The sequence below is a fragment of the Anas platyrhynchos genome, chromosome 4 (assembly GCF_047663525.1).
Source record: "Anas platyrhynchos isolate ZD024472 breed Pekin duck chromosome 4, IASCAAS_PekinDuck_T2T, whole genome shotgun sequence".
NCBI classification, from domain to species: domain Eukaryota; kingdom Metazoa; phylum Chordata; class Aves; order Anseriformes; family Anatidae; genus Anas; species Anas platyrhynchos.
Window position 1 is genome coordinate 35,110,460 of NC_092590.1, and position 22,093 is coordinate 35,132,552.

A 22,093-nucleotide genomic window follows, 5' to 3' on the forward strand; every position below is an offset into this window, starting at 1 on the left:
AAATTAATAGCAAACCTTCTGGGTCCTGTGGGCTACCTTCCACAACATCCGTATGACTGGCACCAGAAGGTGCTGTGGTGGAGCTGGAGGCTGGAAGAGAAGGGGAGCTCTCAGAGCCACTTGCTCATCAGTGGTGATACCAACTCCTCTGAGGGCCCAGCAGGCAGCAGTGGGACGTGGCCAGGCATCAGGAAGCAACGCAACCCACGAGTAATCCATGCGGGGCAGTGTCTACAGCATCTGCTGCCTCCTGTCATGCTCAAGCAAGTGTTTGGGCTCCCAGCCTGCAAACAGGCATTCTCCCTGCAAACATCTGGCCGGGTGGGAGATGCTAGCTGGCCCTGCGGCAGTGATCACTGCTGCCACATCTTTGCTAGCAGACCTCTGAAGTAACCACTTACCAACTCGATGAAATGAGTAGCTTAACTACTAGTTTTTTTGTAATACGTCATTTCACGTTCATCTGACACACGGGAGGGTCAGGAAACTTCAACTGGAGGTAGCGAGGAGCAGCAGACAGTGGGTCGCTCTTCCACCAACACAGCTGGTGCCTGGGGAGAGCATCTGTCCGCAGAAATTGCATTGACTGTTCCAGTTCAGGGAGTTATTTTTGTCTGGTGCGAATTAGGGAGCATTCACATGAACTGTCAGCAAAACTATGGGGATAGTTAACTGCGGCGTGGTGCAGCTGCTTGTGAAAGAGAATTTTAGCTTAAGGAACAATGAAGCAGTTTTGATCATGTAATTATTTATAAGTGGTTAGCAGTCCTTAAAAAGAGAGATTCTGGGTATCTCAAGATGGGTGCCCAGAATATATGTACCCTTTTAAATTATTTTGCCCCTGCTTTCCCTGATATTATTTCTTATTTGTGAAAACAGAATTCCATATTCTTCTTCACATGATTTCTAAAAGATCACACGCTTATCTCTGCACAGAATTCAAGCAAGTACCACAGCAAAACCAAAGAGGAAGTTGGCCATTTGCTGCAGAAATTTCCTGGTAAAGAGCAGCATTCTCCAGTGAAAATGTTAATTTTGATCACTGAACTTTTGATTACTGAAATGGAACATGGAGGACAAGGAAGCCCACTTCTCTGCCTTCTTTCCAAGAGGATCTAAGTCCCTCTTTCCTTTTCTTTTTTTTTTTTTTCTTAGATAAAAGCTAAACACCTGTGAAGTAATTACAGTTTTATTGGCTTGTGACCTATGGTATCAGAGCTTCCTTTTCAAAAAAAAAATTACCCATCTTGCTGCATTATGGAGATATTTTTAGGGACAATGAGTACGAAACACATGAAAAATAAAATCTCAACGAGAATAACAGAGGAAACAAGCTTTATTTTTATTATTTGAAATTTTTGTGCGTGGTAAAGGTACACATTTGACTCTGATTTTCCTACATTTCCAAGACAGAGTAATTTTTATTTTTATTGTCGGCTAAAGCATCAATAATACCGTGGCACACAGGAAGCTAAAACTACACACACACACACACACACACACAAACACTTTGATGCGCATCTTTCATCCTCGACCTTAAGGAGACAAAGTTTGTGTTTAGCCTCGTAGGGATTCAAAAACAAAACAAAAACAAAACAAAACTGACAAACAAAAAAAAAAACGCCACCATCACCAACAAAATAAAAATTAATCATGAGTTTCAACAGAGCGCAAGACTTACATAAGACTTACATGTACACAAAACATATGAAATGGACTTACAAAGGTGGAATGTACAAAAAGCTTTAAAAAAAATCAAGAGAAAAGACAGACTCTTGGAACCGGAAAGCTGCAGCGTATCAACTGGTAGAGGTTTCTAATGGGGGTACTGCTGTACACTGTGCAGCTCAGGGAACATTCCCATGTCATAAAGCCAAAGCAAAATTGTCCGGGTTAAGGCCGTGTTGCTCACAAACATCACTGAAGTGCTGTACATTCATCGGAAATAACGCAACCAGTTAGGAACCTTCCTACTGCGGAGCACAGATACCTTCCGTGCACTCTCCACAAACAGACCAAAACAATCACTGCTCACAGTTCTTCAAGAACAGTCTCGATGTACACCATGGTTTCATAACTAGCTGTCACCCACAGCTGGAAGTCATTTCTTTATAACAAACACAACATATTGGGCACTTATAGTTCTCATTATGGCAACACTAGATCCTTAATTATAAAAAATAGTGACGTAAAATTGAAAACCCTCTAGCTTTTACAGAACAGAAGAGCATTTACTAATAAATAACTCTCCGTCTACATTAGACAAATGCTTTGCCTTAAGCCATTTTCCTTTTCCTATTCAGCTACGTTGCTGCTGTTTTAAGCTAGGTAAAAATCCTCTACTATTTGTAGTGGATCTACCTGAATAGATCCTTTTATTCTGTTCACAAAATAATGAAAATACAGTTGGCTAGTTTGTCCTAAAATACTCCAAATTACACAAGATCTGATAACCTTTTGTGATTACTTTTGAGTTGAAGATTAGTTAAACGAAGCACATACTTTCACCATTCATGCTGCGCTGCTAGTCAATTAGCATTCCAGGGAAGTCAAGGGAACATTTGGTTATACCTGAAATCTGGCAGCAGAATGCCTGTAAAGCCTTTAATAAATGCTAACAACTCAGTAAATCAAGTAGTGCAATTTTGACGTTCACTTAATTGAAGAAGAAAACAATCTGCCAGGTTTTTTAGAACAGAATTTCTGCTTTGGTTGTTCTTTGTAAGGTTAGTAAGCCAAGCATTTTAGCTAAGTTGACTTGAAAAGCACACTGCAGAAGCAACATGTTCCTCAGTTTTCCTGTGCCAGGGAGATAAGGTCAGCCTTTGGAAGGAAATAGCCTATGCCACTGAATTTGAAATTGTAATTTGTAGCATTTGTTATCTATCAGAAGGAAATCCAAATCAGTGCCATTTTTCAAGTGCCCTAAGTGCTGTTCTAGTGTCCGAAATATTGATAAGATGGAAAAAACAAACCACTATTCAGTCTTAAGAAAAAACCCACATCACCCCTAATTCTGTTAGCTTGGTAGAAAGGGGGTTGTGTGCAGAATTCCACATTTCATCAGGATGCCAAGGGTTGACAGAGGCTACGTAAAATCCTGATGAGCAGCACGGTGTCAAATGAGCTGAAAATCTCCAAGTAAAGTAGATGCACAGAACAGTACAGTCCTAAGTATACGTTTTGATATATGGGTTAGGGTCTGATTGCTGTGGTTCTCAGAGTTCCTGGCAATGGAGGATTTGGCAATGTTTCTTTAGAGGAAGCCACGCAAGTTTAGTAAAATGTTATTAAGAAAATTCAAATTTGGAACTGGATTCAATCAGTAGTATCCATAACTGACAGCAACAATACAGTTTTCATGTTCTTTTTTTTTTTTTTTTCCTCTCAAAGAATCAGTGCAACTCTTTTTTTTTTTTGTGTGTGTGTGAAGCAATATAGTTAAAACATTATCACAGAATATGTACCTTTTTTCATTGATAATTAGCCATCTAAGGGTATTCCAATGTTAGAAATTGTCAGAAGGTTTCTTATAAGGACACTTAGAAGAAAATTACTTGATCGTCATAAAATTTGATTTAAAACTTTGTTAAATTTTGATAGGACAGTTTATTGTATAATATCTGAGGTAACTATCATCTTAGGAATTTTAGGACAAACTCAGTTCAAGCAGAGGCTATTTTTTTCTTTTGGTAATAACAGACTTGATTTTTAACATTTCAAAAATGTTACCACCAGTTTCTTAGCTGCATTATATAGTCCAAAGCTTATGCCTTATACACAAATATTTATTCCAATGAAATAAGAAAACTTGTCTTTGCATGAGATTTTGTAAATTGACTCTATGTGCAAAAAAATAAACAAGGGAAAGAGAAGAAACAGTAATTAAAAGAAATAGACAATACTACATTTAAGAATTTGTGGGTCTGCATTTTTACAAGTCAAACATATCTTTCTGAAAAACCATTCATTTCTTTTTTTTTCACAAATTGATTGAAACAACTTTAACCTTTTAGAAATAAGACAAAGACCTGTAACAAGTCATTTAACAAAGGTTTCTTTCAATTTTGCGAATATGCTTAAAACGTTCCCCTGTTCCTGACCCAATGCCCTTTTGTTTCAAGGCCCTAAAAATTAGAAGAGAAAAATGCTACTTGTCACACTGTTTTAGGCATTGGCAGCACGCTCACCAGCTCCTCGAATGAGGTTTAAGAGTGAGCACCACTCTTTCTACATTAGGCTATGGTAGCAATTCATCTTTTGACCACTGGATTTAGAATTAAGAGTAAAGCCAATACTCGTTTAAAAAGGACAAATACACACTTAAAAAAAAAAATTAAAAACAGAACCAAGTCATGTGATTGTAAGCATTTCCAATTAAAATAATACTTAACAAAGAACACAGTAGAAAGATCTGGCAGGAAGGAGGAGGGACATTTTTCAGAGTACTGCCATTGTCAAATGGCACACATATGTTCCAGTTTGCTGAAATAACATACATTTACTTTTTAAATTGTTTTCTGTCAGTCAGTCATACGTACATACATACAAACAAATCAGAACAAATCTCACAGTCCTTATTTTATCCTCTAACAAAATTCCCTTTGATGAAGGACTTCAGGAATTGGTTCAAATTCATTCTTATTTGTAATGTGTTTTTTCCTCATGTAAAAAGAAATAGCTTTGGTAACCCTTGGCTTTCCTATACAACCTCTGTTTACCACAGTTCCTTTGGTTGTATAATGTAGGTCCTCCATAGGGGTACCTTCTCTGGCTTTCTGTCCTGTGTGATGCTGCATTTCTTTTATTTGTTAATACAATGAGTTGCCTTAAGGAAACATGGCAATGAACACATATGAAAGAGTGGCACACATGAGGTTAATTGAGTTGACATTGTAATAACCCTGATCCTAATGAACTAGTTTGGTGTCAAAAGGTCTGTCGTTATACAGAAATTCAGCTCTCACTAATGTATCACTACAATTAAGCTTTTCCAGAGCTTTAGAAATGTCAGGTCTCTGCAAAGTCCTTCCAGCACATTGAGCAAGAGGAAGAGTGAAGAACAAGCACATGAAACAATCCTTCATTAATCCCACAGGAGCTGGGAACTTGCATTGATTCTCATAGTGCTAAATGTTGAGCTGCGTTAGGTCTGACAGTTAGAACTAGACTGATTTTGTGTGACTTAACTTTATACTAAAAGGACCTACTTGTTATAGATAGTAAGACTTAAGAATGTTAAAAGTGTAATACCTACCATGATAATGAGATCTAGAAGATTCCCAGGATCACCTTTGGGTGAAATAATGCATAACAATGACACTTTTTCAAATTTGGAAGCTCTGAACAGGAGCTACCTTTTGCAGTCTTCAAATAGCTTTGGGGATTCTTCCCCCAAATTTTCTCATTTTTGCCTAACTAGTTAATTCCAGTTCTGTAAGTTGCAGTTTGTGTTTAATATCACATTGTCTCTATGAATTCAGTTAAAGAGGATTCTGTGTAATAACCCTTACAACAAAAAGTTGAGTGAGGAACGTAAGAGGTGCAAGTTCTATGTAAACAAGATTAAGTTTGGAAATTAACATGAGAAGTCCATAAGAGACTCCATCATAATTAAAAATGAACTCAAAGTAGGAGACATCCTGCCTTGGGTCTCTGGGACCAGTCTTTGCTTACGGGTGGAGGATTATCCATCTCCAGAGCTCGTTGTTACTGTAAGTATCGATAGACCTTGAAGCAGTGATTTCCAGAGTCTGCAACTACAACGTGGCCATCTGAAGTAAGGGACAGACCTTGGGGGCCATAAAGTGGGTCAGCAGATGTGTTAATGTAGGATAAAAACGATCCGCTTCCATCAAAGACCTTTGGGGTGATAAAGCACATCAGAAAAGTTATGAATAAAAAAGAAAACTAGCAAAACTCTGCTTTCAGTTATACCACTATTCTTATTTTTGAAACTGTTGGCATACATACATATCCTAGAATAAATATACACAGAATCTGATCTGTTAGTCTCATAATATGCAAGTTTATATACAAATGTATTTCCTTATTAAAAAGAACTAATTAAGGCTACCAGGATCTTTGGCAAGAATTAAGCATGCAACAAAATAATAATAAAAAAAGCATCTTGGCTGTTCCTTGCTCTAAAAATAACCAGCTAGAATAAAACAAACTCAATGAGGGACTCAACCAACACCTTGTTTTCCTAACAAATCTTACTGTTGTGGCTAGCATGAATCTTAGGTTCCCACACAGAGAAAACCAGGAATTTGTTTACGCTATCGACAGTGCTTCCTGAGAACAGCTCACGAGCAGCTCCCTTATTTTCATATTCAGTGAAACTAACGTCTACATTTAGTTATTTATTAGATATTCTTTGGCAAAAAGCTAAGAATTTTGTGATTAGCACTTGAATGATAAAAAGAGTGCAACTCTATTAACATAAAGGCAGAATATTTTTCCAATATTTTAAAAAGGTGATAAAAATCTGCTGCATTTGCCTCAGGGTATACAGAGATTTTTTATTTTATTTTATTTTTTTTGTATTTTCCACCATGTCTTCAATCTTCTGTTATGATGATTATTATAAATTACTGTAATCTCACTAAAGCTTGTAAGCCTGAACTCATCACATAGCTTCCGGGGAACTACTTGGAGACAAGAGCCTAAGTAACCGTCAGACTTGCCAGCAGTCACACTGGGAAGTCCATGGTCTGACACTACCACTTCTAAAAGTGGACAGACCAACAATGAGGCATCAAAGAAAAAACGCTGTGTTAGAAACCACATCACTGTTGCTGTCCTGCTTCTTGGGAAGTCTGAAGACTTTAGTGACCAGAGTTATCAATCCATTAGTTTTCCTTATCGAGCACCTTTGAAATACACAAATCTCTACCTGTATTCGGCTGTTTCCCCAATCTGCTACAATAATATTTCCATTAGAGTCTACAGCTACTCCAGTTGGTGCATTAAACTGTCCATTGCCTTCTCCGTTTGATCCAAACTTCAGTATGAATTCTCCCTCTTGGTTAAATACCTGTATGGGTTTAAATAAGAAAAGGAAAAAGCATGACATCACATCAAATATTACTGATCTACTACTACCAGTTCACTTATTAACAAAATTGGGAATTGAAGAATTCCAAGCAATATTCTCTGACTCAATCACTCACTCCCTCTCTCTCTCCCTCCCCATCCTTTCTCAGCATGGACATTTATAGTTCTCCTATTTTGCTCTTATTTTAGAAATATTTAGAAATATGATAAAAGAAAAATGAACTCACTGACAATGCCAGCACCAGCCTACATCCTGAAAACAAGCTAAGCAAAATAAGAAGCATTCCCATAATTAAAAAAGCCAAAATATTTAGAAAGTGAGATTCAGGATGTTTCATTTACATAACATCATAACTATTTCCATTTATTTTCATCCGTCTTGGACACAGGCCCAGCTGTGCCACGAGGTCCAGCAGTGTTCTTAAGGACCAGCTGTGGCCCAAACAAGAAAATGCAAAGACTTGACAAGTGCCAAACACACACCGAGGTGCTAAGAAGGTGGGAGGTGAGAGGACATCAGCCTCTTCTCCAACACCCACAACGGACAGAGAGAAAGCCTTTGGGGGTGGAAATGAATGAAGCACCAGGGTGGTGCCTCAGATGATGAAAAACAATAGGAAAAAAGTCAGCTAATATGAAAAAAAAAGGCAAAGATAATTTGCTCTCTGCCTGGATTAAAATAGGGTGTCAGTGACAGAACAAGAGAGAAGCTTATATTGAGGAGGATTTTCTACAGAAGATGCCTGAAACGAGGAAAAAGCTTGAAGGTTAATGGCAGAAGGAAGATAATGCTTTGCAGAGTGAGGATGTATAATTCAAGACACTGGTGGCAGGAAGAGGATTTGGGAGCCATAAGAATGAAAATTGTTTCTGTACAAATGTATTTACTATTTAAAACAAAGTTTACTCTCTGCTCTTTTCCTCACCATCTAACAAAAGATAACAGCATGATTCAGTTTATAAATAACTCTCAAAGTGTCAACAACTATCTGCATTGATTTAGAGAACGCTACAAAAATAAGAATCCTTGCCAGTTAGTACCAAATTGCAACAAATAACATTTTTATCCCCCTGAGTCACACCAGACACAGACAGGACACTCTGTTCTCATTAGCGACGCAATTTATTTTAATTCACTAAAATGCCTCGTTTCTTACATCTCTTCACTTGCTTTTGTTCGTTTTACTTGGCTCTCGTTGTTAACTCTCTCCAGGCATCCTTGTTTCCACAGTAAGCCCTGCTGGTGGAGAGGTAATTTATGGAGCCACAGACCTCCTGCTGCTAAATCACGTAAACACTCTGCGACAGGGCTCCTGCCACAGCCTTGGCTTTACTGTCGTAATCCAAACCACATGAGTCGCTGTTTCTTCTCATGTTCCAAGAGCGTACAAAAGCAAGATCACTGCTCAAATGCTAGGTGATTCAGCACCACTATGGACATCACGCTGTATAGGCTCAGTAGTAGGCAGCCAGAAATTCCATATGCCACGTAAACATACACAATTTATCATTTTAGTTACAATGATGAACTGGACTGAGGCTGCATGTGTGCAGAGTGCAGAAAGTGCCTGAAAGGGTTTGTCATGTCCTGAAAACAAACACAGGTGACTAATTTCTGAAATGGTCTGTAACTCCTTAACATAAAATTTCCATCACATCTCAACATTTATCCTTGTTCTGGTTTATTACTGGGACAAACACATACACCACCCAATCTTACCATGACTGTTTAACAGGCCATGAGTCGGGACTTCCCATGTGACTAAAGACTAGCGGACACTTCTGCCCTGTGCAGGATGTACTGGATAAAAACTGATGGTCTGTATCACACAGTTGTTAAGACTATCATGTGATAAATGGATCCAGAATAACAAAGCTTACAAATATGGAATTAAAGGCTGTCAGGTATCTTCACTTTGTTCTACTGTATTCTACTAGAAAAGTGGGAAGATTTTACTTGGATATTCAAAAGCAGTTATGAGTTACCTAAAATAGCATAGAACAATAAATAACTGGCTTGGCAGACAGCTAATCAAAAATAACCACAGTGATACAATTTATCTCAGGTATAACTTATGTTTAAGCAATTGAATTAGAGAACATGACAGTGAAACCAAAGGCAACTGATTGTATCTCCACTAAGCAATGCACTGCATGCAAAGGTCTCCAAATGTGCAGTCTTCTCATCAGGCCTCATACATAGCGAGCATCAGCTCTTTGTTTTTAACGATACTTTATTTTCCCCAGGAAAGTAACATGATATAATAAAAGGCTTTCCAAACTGCTATTAATTCACTGTACCTTGACAGAATGGTTATGAAAATCTGTAACGATAATTTCATTGTTGCTGTTTACAGCTGCAAAATGAGGACCTGCAATACAGAAGAAGAAAAAAACTAAAAATAATACCACTAAAATAATGTTTAAAATAAATACATCAAAATATCACTATGTTTGCTTTCTGAACAACAAACAGTTAAACAGGACAATCCATTTCAAATTACTCATATTTGAAAGAGTAAATCAAATTAATCAAATTGAAAGAACAAATGAAACATGAAATTACATTTCATGTTTAAAAAAGCTCAGCGTTCCTTTTTGTAAACTAATCATTTATTCTTCAACCATGTCAGCTAGTGCTATCATACCAATTAGCACTGTTTGTTCCTTCCTCTTCCTCTATATACGGATGACTACATAGATATTAATATGCTTATTAAGACAGCACAGTGCTTAGGGATAAAGTTGTACATATAAAATGAAAATAGTACTCAAAAAGTACGGCTTTAAATGAAATCTTCTATCATTGTTTGCTCACTTCTTACAAGCTCTCAAGGAAGCAAGTTTTAGGACAAATACAAAAGTTAACTAGAATAACACTGCCAGGGGAAAAACTACATTTTTGTTTTCTAGTTTATTAAGCTACATGCACAAACTTACATAAGAAACTGTAACTTGAAAGCAGGAAAGCACCTGAATCAAAATACTTGGTGCTATTTTGAGTTATTAAACTGGAACTCGGTTGCAATTTTCACAGTTCATCAGTATACAGTATAAAACAGGTGAAGACCTGTATAGTGAAAACACTCCAGTAGTGACAATTCACCTGTTCCGTGTTGCCTACCACCAAGAATAGATGATACATTGCTCAAATGCACTTTTAGAGAGTACTTGCATACCTATTATCAGGATGTATTCTTACAAATTTTAAGATGAAAGAAATTGGACGTACCCAGAAAATGTTGGTGACACTTGGCTGTGTTACAGCCAAAGCTTTCATAAATTATATAGTTTCACTTTATACAATTATTTTACTTAGATAGTTTTACTTTTGCCATGAGATACTGAAAGAGATCTCAAGAAAGATGAGAGCTGTTATATCATTTAAGCTATTTCTCTCTTTCGCTGTGAGCTTGTCAAAACATCAGACCAGTCTATAACTACTTACTGTAAGTGACCAAATACCTGCAAAATGACCTGCATATATAATTTGGTGTCTTCATTTCAAATTATGAAAGAACAGCTTTTCAGTCAAAATATGTATCAGTTTTGTTGTTTTTCTTTTAACCTAATTGCATGTTCTCATTGAGAGACACCATGTGCAAGTAGTCAGTTGAATATATAAGCGGCAATTTCCCCAGACTGGCATTTCCCATTTGCATAACTGTGTCTCCCTGATCTCAATCTTAACACTGTTCCATTATGCCTGTTTTCTAATGGGAAGATATTACTTAGGGCATGGGTTAATGTGTATCTGACCACGGGAAATACAAAGCACGATGTCTGAGTTGATTACCATGAATGGCTTAGCGTGGGCATTGCAAAGCATTTATAAAATGCTGGTTAAGATCAGTCTTTCTCGGGTCAGTGATCTGAAATGCTTCCAGGCACAGAAAGGTAGATGAAACAGCCCAGTTACAGCTACATTTGCAGAACAGATGTTGCAATCTTCCCGGCCAGATAAACAAATGGTGAAGTGAACAGAAGCTGTGTGTTTAGTAGAACCTTTCCCCCCTCAGGAAAAAAATGAGTAGGATAGAGCTTCTTCAACATGCTCAAACATCATGCAAATGTGAGCAGAAGAGGCAAGAAAAGGGGATTTACATATTACCATCAAGTGTACCTGCAAACTGCTTGTCACCATTTCCTCGGCTACCGAACCGGGTGACTATTTTCCCATTTGGCTGGAAGATGAAGACGCAGCAAGCTTTATTGTCCACCACAATGATGTGTCCATTACGATCCACAGAAACGCCTTTAGGGCCCATGAGCTTTCCAGACCCAATTTTGGCCTAAAAGGGAAAACACAGAACAGGAAAATACATTAACGTGATAGAAATAAGTTAGTACTGTTCAAAGATGTCCTGCATTACAGACACACAGTAGCACGGAGAGAAATTTTTGTTGGCAAAAGTTTGCCAGAGGAAAGTGATTGCTTTATCAACTCAGATCATGTACTTCTTCATTATATCTTCAGCCAAACAGAAAGATTGTTTTCTGTATGTTCTTTCTGGAGTGGAAGATCTGCTACCTCATTAATCTCCGTGTCGTCTTCCACCAGATCTACCTGGGACTGCTTAGACACTTAAAGTGTCAGCTGAAACCTGCAAAGGAGTTAGGATCATGCTGCCAAACTGCAAATGGAGTAATTTCTGAAACACTAAAGAAATCAAAGTTTGGTCCTATCTTAGGTGAAATAAAAATACTTCATCATTTAAAATAGGACTCGTGTCTACCAAAAACATCTGCCGGTATAATCAACAACAGGAAGGGAACTGTACACAATATTGTACCAATGGAAAAAAAACTTCAGTGGAGATAATGTGGATCTCACACAGTGAGTTATTTAGAAAGGCTGGAGAGCTCTCCAACCAGAACATATTAGAAGGAATGGGCAACTTATACACCTTGTTATATATTCATAACATGCATATGTATATTTTTATATACACCATTATAATAGATATTACAATATAATTTTACATACATCTATATGAAAATACTTCTTTAAGTAGGCTAGATGTATACATGGGTATTTACACAGCTGATTGCAATTGCCTTTTATTGGGTTTTGTGCATTACAATGGATTAATGGCAGGTCAGACTGTAGCTTAGCCTTCCTATTCTCTTTTTTTTAGTTATTATTCCTCTTAGTTATTCCTTTAGGTTTAAAAAAAAAAGGAAGAGGAATAATAACTAGAGAGGCAACTGTTGAGCTCAGCCTTGTGTTCTGCATTTGGTCAGACCTGTTTTCTATTCTTGTCACCAATTACAGCTCATCCTCAGGGCGAGGAGCTGTGGGAAGCTCCAAGCTGCCCCTCAGCAGCTTGGAATATTCCAGATTGTCCTGTTAGCACAGGCAGGCCTCCTGGCTGAAAGCTGTAGGTACCTACACCAGAACTGGTGAACGTTAGATTCCTCTCCCAGACCCCAGGAAAAGCCAACAGAAGCTACAGCCAGCACCTCTCCTTCCAGGAGAAGCACACAGGTGGCCACCACTGGCCTAGACATATGTTTTGACTGCCTCTCAAAAAGCAGGGTGAAGCTAATGGGAACTACGTATGGGATCTACACAGTGGGTGGCTCTAGGCAACAGCATCCCACCTAGCCCAGGGCAAGCAGAAATTGAGGCAAAGCCTTCACAGAACCCTTGAGCTACCCAGGCATATACCCAAGAAGATGCTGTGATCACCTCCCAAACCATTTCACATTTTTCTCCATTCTTCCTTTTTATCGTTTTCCCCAAGCAGATTCTAGAAGCTGGTTTAAACTGCATATAATCAGTCGAGTTTTGACCTTTCAATTAAAAAGAGAAAAAATAAAATAAAAAAACACGTTATAAAAATACCACCAAATTGTTTGGAGGTTTTGTTGTTGGAATGCAGCAACTTGCTTGCTGGTTTGGGAGGGTCTGGGAGGAGATGGGCAGCTTAAATGATGGGCAGGTTTGGAAGCAATTTCCCAGATTGGCTCCAAAAGTCTAGGCTCCTGCTGGCCTTTTTACTGTTCTGGACAGGCAATCCTGGCTGTGCTGAAATTATCGATCCCAGAGCTTCCAGACCCTGTAGTAATTTGTCAGAGATATTTTATAAACATAATTTTATGTTTCCAACTGAATTTAAATGAAATGGATAGGAAGAGATTCATATTCTTTATGAAAAGACCATTTTTCACTGCGCTGCCTTTGCAGAAGGAACAGATCACCACTTAGAACAAGTGATGCATCTGCCTTCTGTGTCCGTCTCCCTGCCCTGCTGCAAGTGGTGAGGAGTTTTCCCCTCTGCTCAGCACTGGTGAGGCCACACTTGCAGTACCGTGTCCAGTTCTGAGCCCCCCAATAAAGAGAGGTGTGGACATATTAGAAAGAGTCCAGCTTAGGGCCACCAAGATGATCTAGGGACTGAAGCATCTCTCATGTGAGGAGAGGCTGGCAAAGCTGGGACTGTTCAGCCAGGAGAAGAGGAGGCTCAGAGGGGATCTCCTCCATGTGTACCAACACCTGGAGGGAGGATGCAGAGAGGACAGAGACAGGCTCTTCTCAGTGGCACCCAGGGACAGGACAAGAGGCACTGGGTGCACACTGTTACACAGGAGGGTCCCTCTGAACAGCAGGAAGCACACCTGTGTGGGTGACGGAGCTCTGGCACAGGCTGCTCAGAGAGGCTGTGAGGTCTCCTCCTTGAAGATCTTCAGAAGTCACTTGGATGTGTCCTGGGCACCCTGCTCTGCGTGGCCCTGCTGGAGCAGGGGTTGGAGCAGGTGGACCCAGAGGTCCCCTCCCACCTTAACCACCCTGTGATTCTGTGAGTGGCTGAAGGTCTCTTAGTCCATGACTGACAAGGCAGGACAGATTACAGGGCATGGAGAAGATCCATTGCCTAACTCATTTTGCTCAGTTCCCAGATGTTTTTAAAGCAAACAACCAAATTAAGATCTGAAGGAGCTCAGCTGTCCTTAGGAAACCCCATGTTCCTACTCTACCGTGCATTCTCATGGGTGGGGTTGCAGGAGGTAGAAGTAGGAGCCATCCCAAAATAAAGGAATCTAGATTCCCTGAAGCTGTCTAGTATGAAGTCAAAAGCATTACTGCACAACCTCTTTCAGTCTCAAATAAAGAAAACCTCAGGGAATAAATCTTGCAGCTTAAAAGACTACGCTTAGCTAGCATGCAATGATCATGTGTCTGGCTTATGTTCAGATACATATGCTCTTAGAAATTGCCCAATATTTAGACAAAAAACACCTAATTAAATCATGCTAAAACATCCCCAGGAAAAACTATTAAAAATGACTGTGATCACCAAGGGAAAGACATGAACACACCTACAAAACGTACTCAGGTTTGCATAACAACAAAGCAACAACATAAACCAATTGCAAATCAGTAGATTTATTTCCTCTGAGGTGATTAAATCATACTCCCTTTTTTCTTCTGGGCTGCCTGGCTGTTTGTCTGCCTGTGCACTGTACCCACCTCCTTACCATCTTTCCAGGATTCCTATGGAAAAATGACTCAGACTCATGAGTACAGTGTCTTCCTGACCATATGAATACATAAGAAATAATAATTAAAAAAAATCAGGAATAAATCATGTACTACAATAACGGGCACTCAGTGCTGAGAAAAGGAACAAAAATCACTATCCTTGGGCCAGGATTTAAAATACAATTTGCAGGCAGCAATAAATTATGTCCAGCTAGAGCCTGAAGTTCTTTATACTAAGAATCTCTGTTTCCAGTTTAGATCAAAATACATTAATGACACATCACTGGGTCTGGCTGAACATATGCTTTGTGTATTTTTATTTCAGAAGGTTTCTTAGAATTATAGGTTTGATTATTTAAAACAGAGTATTATGAAACCCAGTCACTCCTGTTAAGTTTATGAATGGAAGTATTTTCAGACTTCTCTGCCATTAGAAATGAATAAAGTATAATGAATCATCTGAATCCTTAATACAAATACTGTGTTTAATTGAATTCAGTCAAGGACATTATGTCCCTTATTTTATAGGCACTTATGAATTTAGATTGGTTTTCAAATATGTGTTTATAAAGCCACTCTACCAGAATGGAAAAATATTCCACTCTGGGATATTCATAGAGGTGTTTTTTTGTTTTGTTTTGTTTTGTTTTTTTAAAAAGAGACAGCTAGGCTATATAAAAAATGAGCTAGACTCTCTCTCTATATATGTATATATATAAAATTATATAGACTTTTCCACTGAAGTAGTAGGTGTGCTGGGGCTTTAAGTTCATTTCCACCGATCTTGTTTCTGTCAGAAAGGTTCATGAGTGTTCATGACTGTCAGGAATTAATTTACAGACTTAAAATACACCTCTTGCTGTACCAGAACTTCCCTAACATGGAGATGCATCATCACCACACATTGCAACTTCACACGATAAATGGATTTATCATTCACTTGACTGTCTTAATTGAACCATGACCACATGCCACACTCCACAGAACTATTCCCATCTAAACAAGCAGCCAGCTTCAAGCAGCTCCCTTCTTAGTCCCTCTAATGAGACAAGAAGAAATAAAAGTCTGACAGATAAGGTCCTTCCGTCTTTTCCCACCCATCTTAACATGATGTCTTAACTTGATTTACAGCCCTGGTTGGCTGACAACAGGCTGTCTTAGATGTGACCCTTCAAGACTAGAAAGAAAGAAATCTTGTCCTCAGAGAGCCACAAATCCTTCTTGTGGCCCTAGCCTCCAGTTCCTTCACTAGGTGTGAGCACAGAGGCTGATACAGCTGCTTCAGCATGCGTTCTCTCTCAGCCTAGCAATTAAGACATCTTTTATAACACTTTTCTTAGGCAATTTGAAAGTAATTTACAGAGGAAGCCAGCATTGTTACTCAGTTTTTATACATGAGCAAATAAAGCACTAGGAAATGAAATGGAAGATCGGTAGTCACCTGGGAGACCCATAACATAGCCAGAAACAAAAGCCCCAATTTCTAAGACCCTATCAGATGGTTCATTGTTCAAAGGATAAGGTAGCCTTTCATTTTAAGAGACTCATGTTTTGGTGTAACTTTAGCCGAGGGTTTGCCAAGCTCTGCATTATGCCAGCTTCCCAGCCTCGAGAAAACGGAGCGCTGTCTGTGTTGCCAGCAGCGACTGAGGAAGGTGACACTTCTCTGCCTGGCAGAGCCTGCTGGGGTGAGTCAGCCCCCTTCTGTAATCAGGGAGGTGCCTGGGCCTGGCTCCAGGAGAAATCCGCCTCCTGGCTCACACCTCTATTAAATGCTGCTAAGCTAAAGGAGAGTAGATAGAGAAAGAACAGATCAAGTACAAAACAGGCCCCTGATAATGCTGAGTTAACAGCTAGCAGACCCCCTGTATCACAGATGATACAGTGTCTTGCAGGCACAATCCTTAGAGGTGAAACACCATTAGCCCTTTGTCTATCTGTGTATCTTTGCCAGCATTGCCCAGTTTAATCTGACAGAGCCCCCATAAGAATACCTTTAATACTATGAACACCTAAGAATTCGTGCAGCTCTTCCCAGATTGCCACAGGCTAGACCTGGTAAAGCTGTGTCCTGTGCTTCAACTGTGTGACTATGCCTTCCATCCATATATAACATGCTTTCACAAATAACCCCGTGTTTTTCTCTCACAAATATATTTTGTTACGTGAAATCTAAAAGTAGTATTGTATATTGATAATGTTTCATCTTTCATTTAATCAGCCTCGTCCCAGGAACTATGAAGTCCAATGCACTAACTAGTATTACCCACACAAACATTGCTGACTTCATGTAGCTTCTGCAGTCCAGCAAAAACATTAACTAAAAGTGAAACCAGGCTCCGTGTCAGAGGAACTACCTTAATTCAGTTTGTTCAATACTTGTCGCGCTGCAGGTAGATTATAGTATGTAGGATCGTGGCTCCTCCAGAGCCATGGTTTTTCCTCCAGAGCTGACACCATCCAAAATGCTGGATTTACAGCCTGTCTGCAGAAGGAAGGAAAATGAACTCTCCACCCTCTGTTTCCAGATCAAGCCAGCTCACACTGAAGATGTTAATAATTATTTATACCACACTTAAGTTACTCAGAGTATTTAGATTCTTAAATAACTACATCTTTGTTTCCTTCTGGTGTCTTCATTTCATTCAAGGCCTTCAGCCAAAGTGTTCCTGTGTACAGTTTGGAAACTACTCAAGAAAGATCATACATTCTCTGCAAATGCAAATATTTTTTAACAGCTGCATTACATATTAGTACTGTTTTATTTTAGCTTGGAGTCTACATGAGATCTGGATACTTTTAAAAGCATACAGGTGTCTGCTTCTCAGAAAGGGATCACTGAGGACCCTGCAAGCAGAACTAGCTATTTGCTATACCATTTGTCACTTTGCAAAGTCTAATAAAGGAAGGCCATTTCTTGGCAGCCACATGATCATGTCAGGACCTGAGCTTTTTGGTCATTAGGCTGCCAGAAAATGCCAAACAGGTGATTTATCTCCAATAGAAAGCTCTAGAACTAAGTAAGTGTGGTAGAAATTTCCCTGCAGTTTTTTTTATCTCTAAAACCTGCTAAATGCTGCTAATTTCTGCTAGAGATGGCTATTTCTAGCATGCATTGCCAGTCTTTGTAACACGCATTCAGAGAACAGCGCCAAATGAAGGCAACTTTTAATTCCCTTTGGAATTGCAGCTGGCTCCCAAACATGAAAAATACTGCAGGTTTGCAAGCCTTAGTGTAGTACAGTAGCTGCCTCTTTATTTTACTCCTATGAGAATCACTAGAGCTGCTATGAAAATAAGAAGTACACTCTTCTCAGAAATTCTTATTTTGGAAGCCTGACATTATTTCCTGCAGTTTTTCCACTGCACATCACCCCAGATAAAATACTCCTGACCATGCTATAGCACTGGAACAACCTCCTGGGATGCCTTTCCTTGCCTTTATTACCAGCAGGACCATACGTGAATTATGCACCTGATTTGTTGATACATATGGAGTAAACAGAGGAAGTCACCATCAGTCTGCTACCTTATGTTTCCCTTCCATATGTCACTGAAGACTTCACATAAGTTTTTATGTCTGTCTTGTGTGTAAATACATATACACACACGCCTTTTTTTATAATCAAAATACTAATGATATGATGTTGTTAAGCTAGTCCAACTACACTTGATTGCATGAGCTATTCTGAACAGTGAGTTGCAGAAAGGCATCCAAGCACCCAGTGGGAAGAACTGTAGATTGGAATGTATCAACTCTGTCTGTTATTACATTGGCATCACAGCTGTGACCTCTTCCTATTTATTATACAATGTGGCTGTTTCCACATTACAACAACAAAACTTGGACTAAGTTACAAACTATGTAGTTTCTTCACACAAACACACACACCAAAAAAAAAAAAATAATCCTTTGCATTCCTTTGTAACAAGGAAAAAAATAAGGAAAAAGCTCAGCAGAGCTCACATGGTAACTCATACCTTAAATTTTCCATCTGATGAGAATATGCTAACCCATTTGTTATCATAATCTGCAATAATGATGTCACCACTGGGATGCACAGCCACTCCTGTTGGCCGTTGCAACTGGCCAGGAGACCTTCCTCTTATGCCAAAGCGACTTTTGAACTGGCCATCGTTGGAAAATATCTGTAACAGAAAACATTAATTTTAAAACTAAGTCAGCATAAGAACATCATCTATTTCTTGGAGCTTACATTAAGACTGAACACTGTAGTAAGGAAAGAGTTAGGCACATGAAACACTTTACAAAATCCATATTTGAAAGTAAAAAGCCTAATTTAAGAAGAGGCCTCAACCTGGGTCCTGATTTCCTAATAAAGACTTTCTCAGCACTTACATTGCACTGTTTCTTCAGAGATCTCAGAGTAATTTACAAACATTAGTGAATTATACTTCACAATGTCCCTCTCAGGTAGTTGGAAAGAAGTGGTGTTATTCCCATAACAGAAATGAGGAAAACGAGTGTCTCAGCCACAGTCAAACACTTAGACTTTAGAAAAGATAGGAGCAGAAGCTGAAAGAGAATTTCAGTACGTAATTATTTAACTTCAGAATAAGTACTGGGCCACTTTCTGGGAGATCTGTTAAACTAAAGGCTGCAAATTACCAAGTGTGAGGGTACTGATGAATATTTGACTCCATCTCTTTGAAGAGGCCTGAAAACAAGTTGTTACGGCATGTGGCTTTCTGGTTCTGATATACTAAGAACGAGTCACTCACTTCTGCCTTGTTCATTGCTACCACATGGGCAGCCTGAAGAGCAATGACAAACTGTAAATGGTTTAAAGGACACACACATACACAAAAAGAAAAAAAGAAAAAAAAAAAAAAAAAAAACATGGCAGGCAAAATAGAAAGCACAGCTTGATTTTCACACAGGTTACAGGAGCCAAGAAATCACGGGTGTCAGGGATGCTTGCACAAAATATTTTATCATGATACCAGACAGAAAAATCCATTAGGCAGACTAAATGTCATTTTAAAATGACTTTTTTTTTTTTTGTATTTGTGCTCACTTAGGAAATGATACTTGTGGCACTTTGTCCTATATTTATTTTGAAACACAGGGTGATAAATTTACAATGTAAAATCGTATTTACAAAAGGGCATTTTTACCAGATCATTGCACTGTTTGCTTTCTCCAATCACTGCCAAACATAATAAGGAAGGAATATACTCTGATATGCATATTAGATACAGTGCAGATATGAAAAAGATAGCTGCAGGTCAAGAAGATGGGATGATAATGGATGATGTTGAAATTTCTCTGAATTTACGTGTCCTTGAATTGTACAAAATCTGTCTTTCCTGGAATACAAATAAGGCAAAGGCAGGGGGGACAAACAGAAGAATACTGAAACTGGCATATCCTCATACCTGCACACACTGGTTGTTACTGTCTGCTATTAATATTTTTCCATTTGTAGATGCAGCTACACCTTGAAGATTTGTAAATTCCCCTTTGTTTCTTCCTTTGGTGCCTAAAATTGAACACAAAACACATAACAAATTAGGTTAGACAAGACTAATCAGTTAGGACTTAAATGCCAATACATGCATTTATTACATCCTTGATGTATGGATGCCTACATTGAAGAGTTCTTATCACTGGTACAACTTCAAAGAACCATCTCAGTAACAGATCCCAGTTAGGTACAAGAAGAGATTGTCCTTACTCTTATCAGAGGAATTACCTCTGGCTTTTGTGGATTAAGGTGTCTTCACAATTTCACAATTTGCCTCTTGCGAGAGGTTACAAGTAACATATTTTTCACGTGTTTGACTTTTTTTTTAATATGGATTTTTATTCATCTGAGAAGGCAATGAAAGAGGCAGTACTGGGGGAGTATACAGATAGTCTAAGATAAGAACCTGGATGGATGACAGGCGTTTAGTACAATTAGCTAAATCTCCTCAGTCAAGTTACAAAGTCAAGGAAGAAACATACCGGTCATTTCTTTGGATGGGGCCTTTTCAAAACAGGGAAGTTTGCCACTCACTCATGCAGTTTTCATTCACAGGATATAAAAGTTCCCTTAGACAGGAAACTGTGATGAAGAACTGTTTTTGAATGACTGGGACTTGTGGACCAATGAAGACCAACACCTGGAGACCGAATCTTTCTGCAAAGAACTTTGATAATCCTTATAAAGTAACACACACACACAGGTCCCATTTTTATCCAGGACAAATGCAATAGCGATTTACACAGAACTGTAAGTCTTTTCCCCAGAGGGTCTAATGAGATAAAGAGCAATAAAAAGTCAGGTTTTCACAAAAGTTCATTAAGTTTAGGTGCCTCATCACGTAGATGCTTGTTCTGAGATGTTCTGAGGAGAACTGTAAAGCAAACTGGTGTCTTTAAAAGGTCAGCACTGAAGTGTCTGGTCCAAACTACACCTGGAATACAGTAACAGTATCCAAATTCTGCTGTGTTTGTAAAGAAGGCTCAGGGGTCTCTAGACAAGCTGGAGTTATGATCTTGAACCACAAGGTTATTCATAATGAATGAATGAATTTCAAAACAACAAAAAACAATTCTATATACTGTTCTATCTGAGACTTGGATGCAGAACTATTTTTCCCTGGTAAAGTATTTTTACAAGCATTCACTGGCTGCCTATCAGACATTAATTGGTTTCAACTGAAGAACTTGTATTTTACTGTAGTCAGTCCAAATATCCTGGAGCTCAACGATTAAAACTGTTCTGACTGTGACCCCCAATAGAAGGCATCCATATTAGCTCTAATTTGTATTTAGCTTTCATTAGGGATGTGCACGCTCTTAAAACCCATTCCTTCAGCTGTGGTGATGGATGTGGGATGCATATTTCCTGTCACTGGCCAACAAGCAACATTCAACTCCTCGTCACCTGGTGCTGAGAACAAGTCCCTTTGTTCCAGGCTTGTTTTCTTATCTCTGTATGCTTACATCTTCTCAACAAGGCAAATGCTCCTCAATTTCTGTAGTCCAAGAGGAAACTACATGGTAAGGGAATAGTGAGTTATGCACCAATTATGTTGCCCACACTTGAGCCATTTCTGCGTATTCTTTTACTGAGCAGTGCTTGAGGGATGCCTGCAGTAATTTTTTTCCACCATATGTTAATGTTAAGTTTCCTTTTTGCCTTTTAGCCAAAGAGAGTGGATGAAAAGTAAGAAGTGTTCCTTTTAATACCGAGAGAAGAGGAAAAACATTTGTTAGAAAAGAGGAGGTGCAAGCTAGAGCATCTGGAACCAACTAGCATAACCATTGTGGAATGTATGCGCTTTCCCCTTAGAAAAATGTTCATTTTTAAAGATAAGTGAGATCTATATAAAGAGTTACTCAGTTTTCTTCACATATGCATCAAAGGAGGGGGTGGGAGGGAAGGAAAAGAAAAAGAAAAGAAATTACCCAGGAATGCCACTGTCACATTTCACAGTAAGTTTTAGATACTATATTTTACTAGCACAGTGTGCAGATGAAATTCAGCCCCATGAAACATTCTTATGAATAGCACTTTGCAGTTATTAAACCCAGGA

The 22,093-nt window shown here is 38.8% G+C and overlaps 1 protein-coding gene across 17 annotated transcripts in view; it reads right to left on the minus strand.

Annotated features, from left to right (window-relative positions):
- Positions 1-1,318: 1,318 nt before the first annotated feature.
- Positions 1,319-22,093, minus strand: part of TRIM2 (tripartite motif containing 2) — a 111,130-nt gene continuing 90,355 nt past the window's right edge. For 16 of the 17 annotated variants that reach the window (XM_072037380.1, XM_072037381.1, XM_038178399.2 and 13 more), the window contains 6 exons: positions 19,946-20,049; positions 18,527-18,694; positions 11,171-11,351; positions 9,361-9,431; positions 6,899-7,039; positions 1,319-5,862 (listed from right to left, as the gene is read on the minus strand). In XM_072037380.1, coding sequence (XP_071893481.1) covers positions 5,710-5,862; positions 6,899-7,039; positions 9,361-9,431; positions 11,171-11,351; positions 18,527-18,694; positions 19,946-20,049 — 818 coding nt within the window. In that variant the 3' untranslated portion in view covers positions 1,319-5,709. The remainder of the gene's footprint in view (positions 5,863-6,898; positions 7,040-9,360; positions 9,432-11,170; positions 11,352-18,526; positions 18,695-19,945; positions 20,050-22,093) is intronic. The other variant, XM_038178401.2, reaches the window with a different exon arrangement.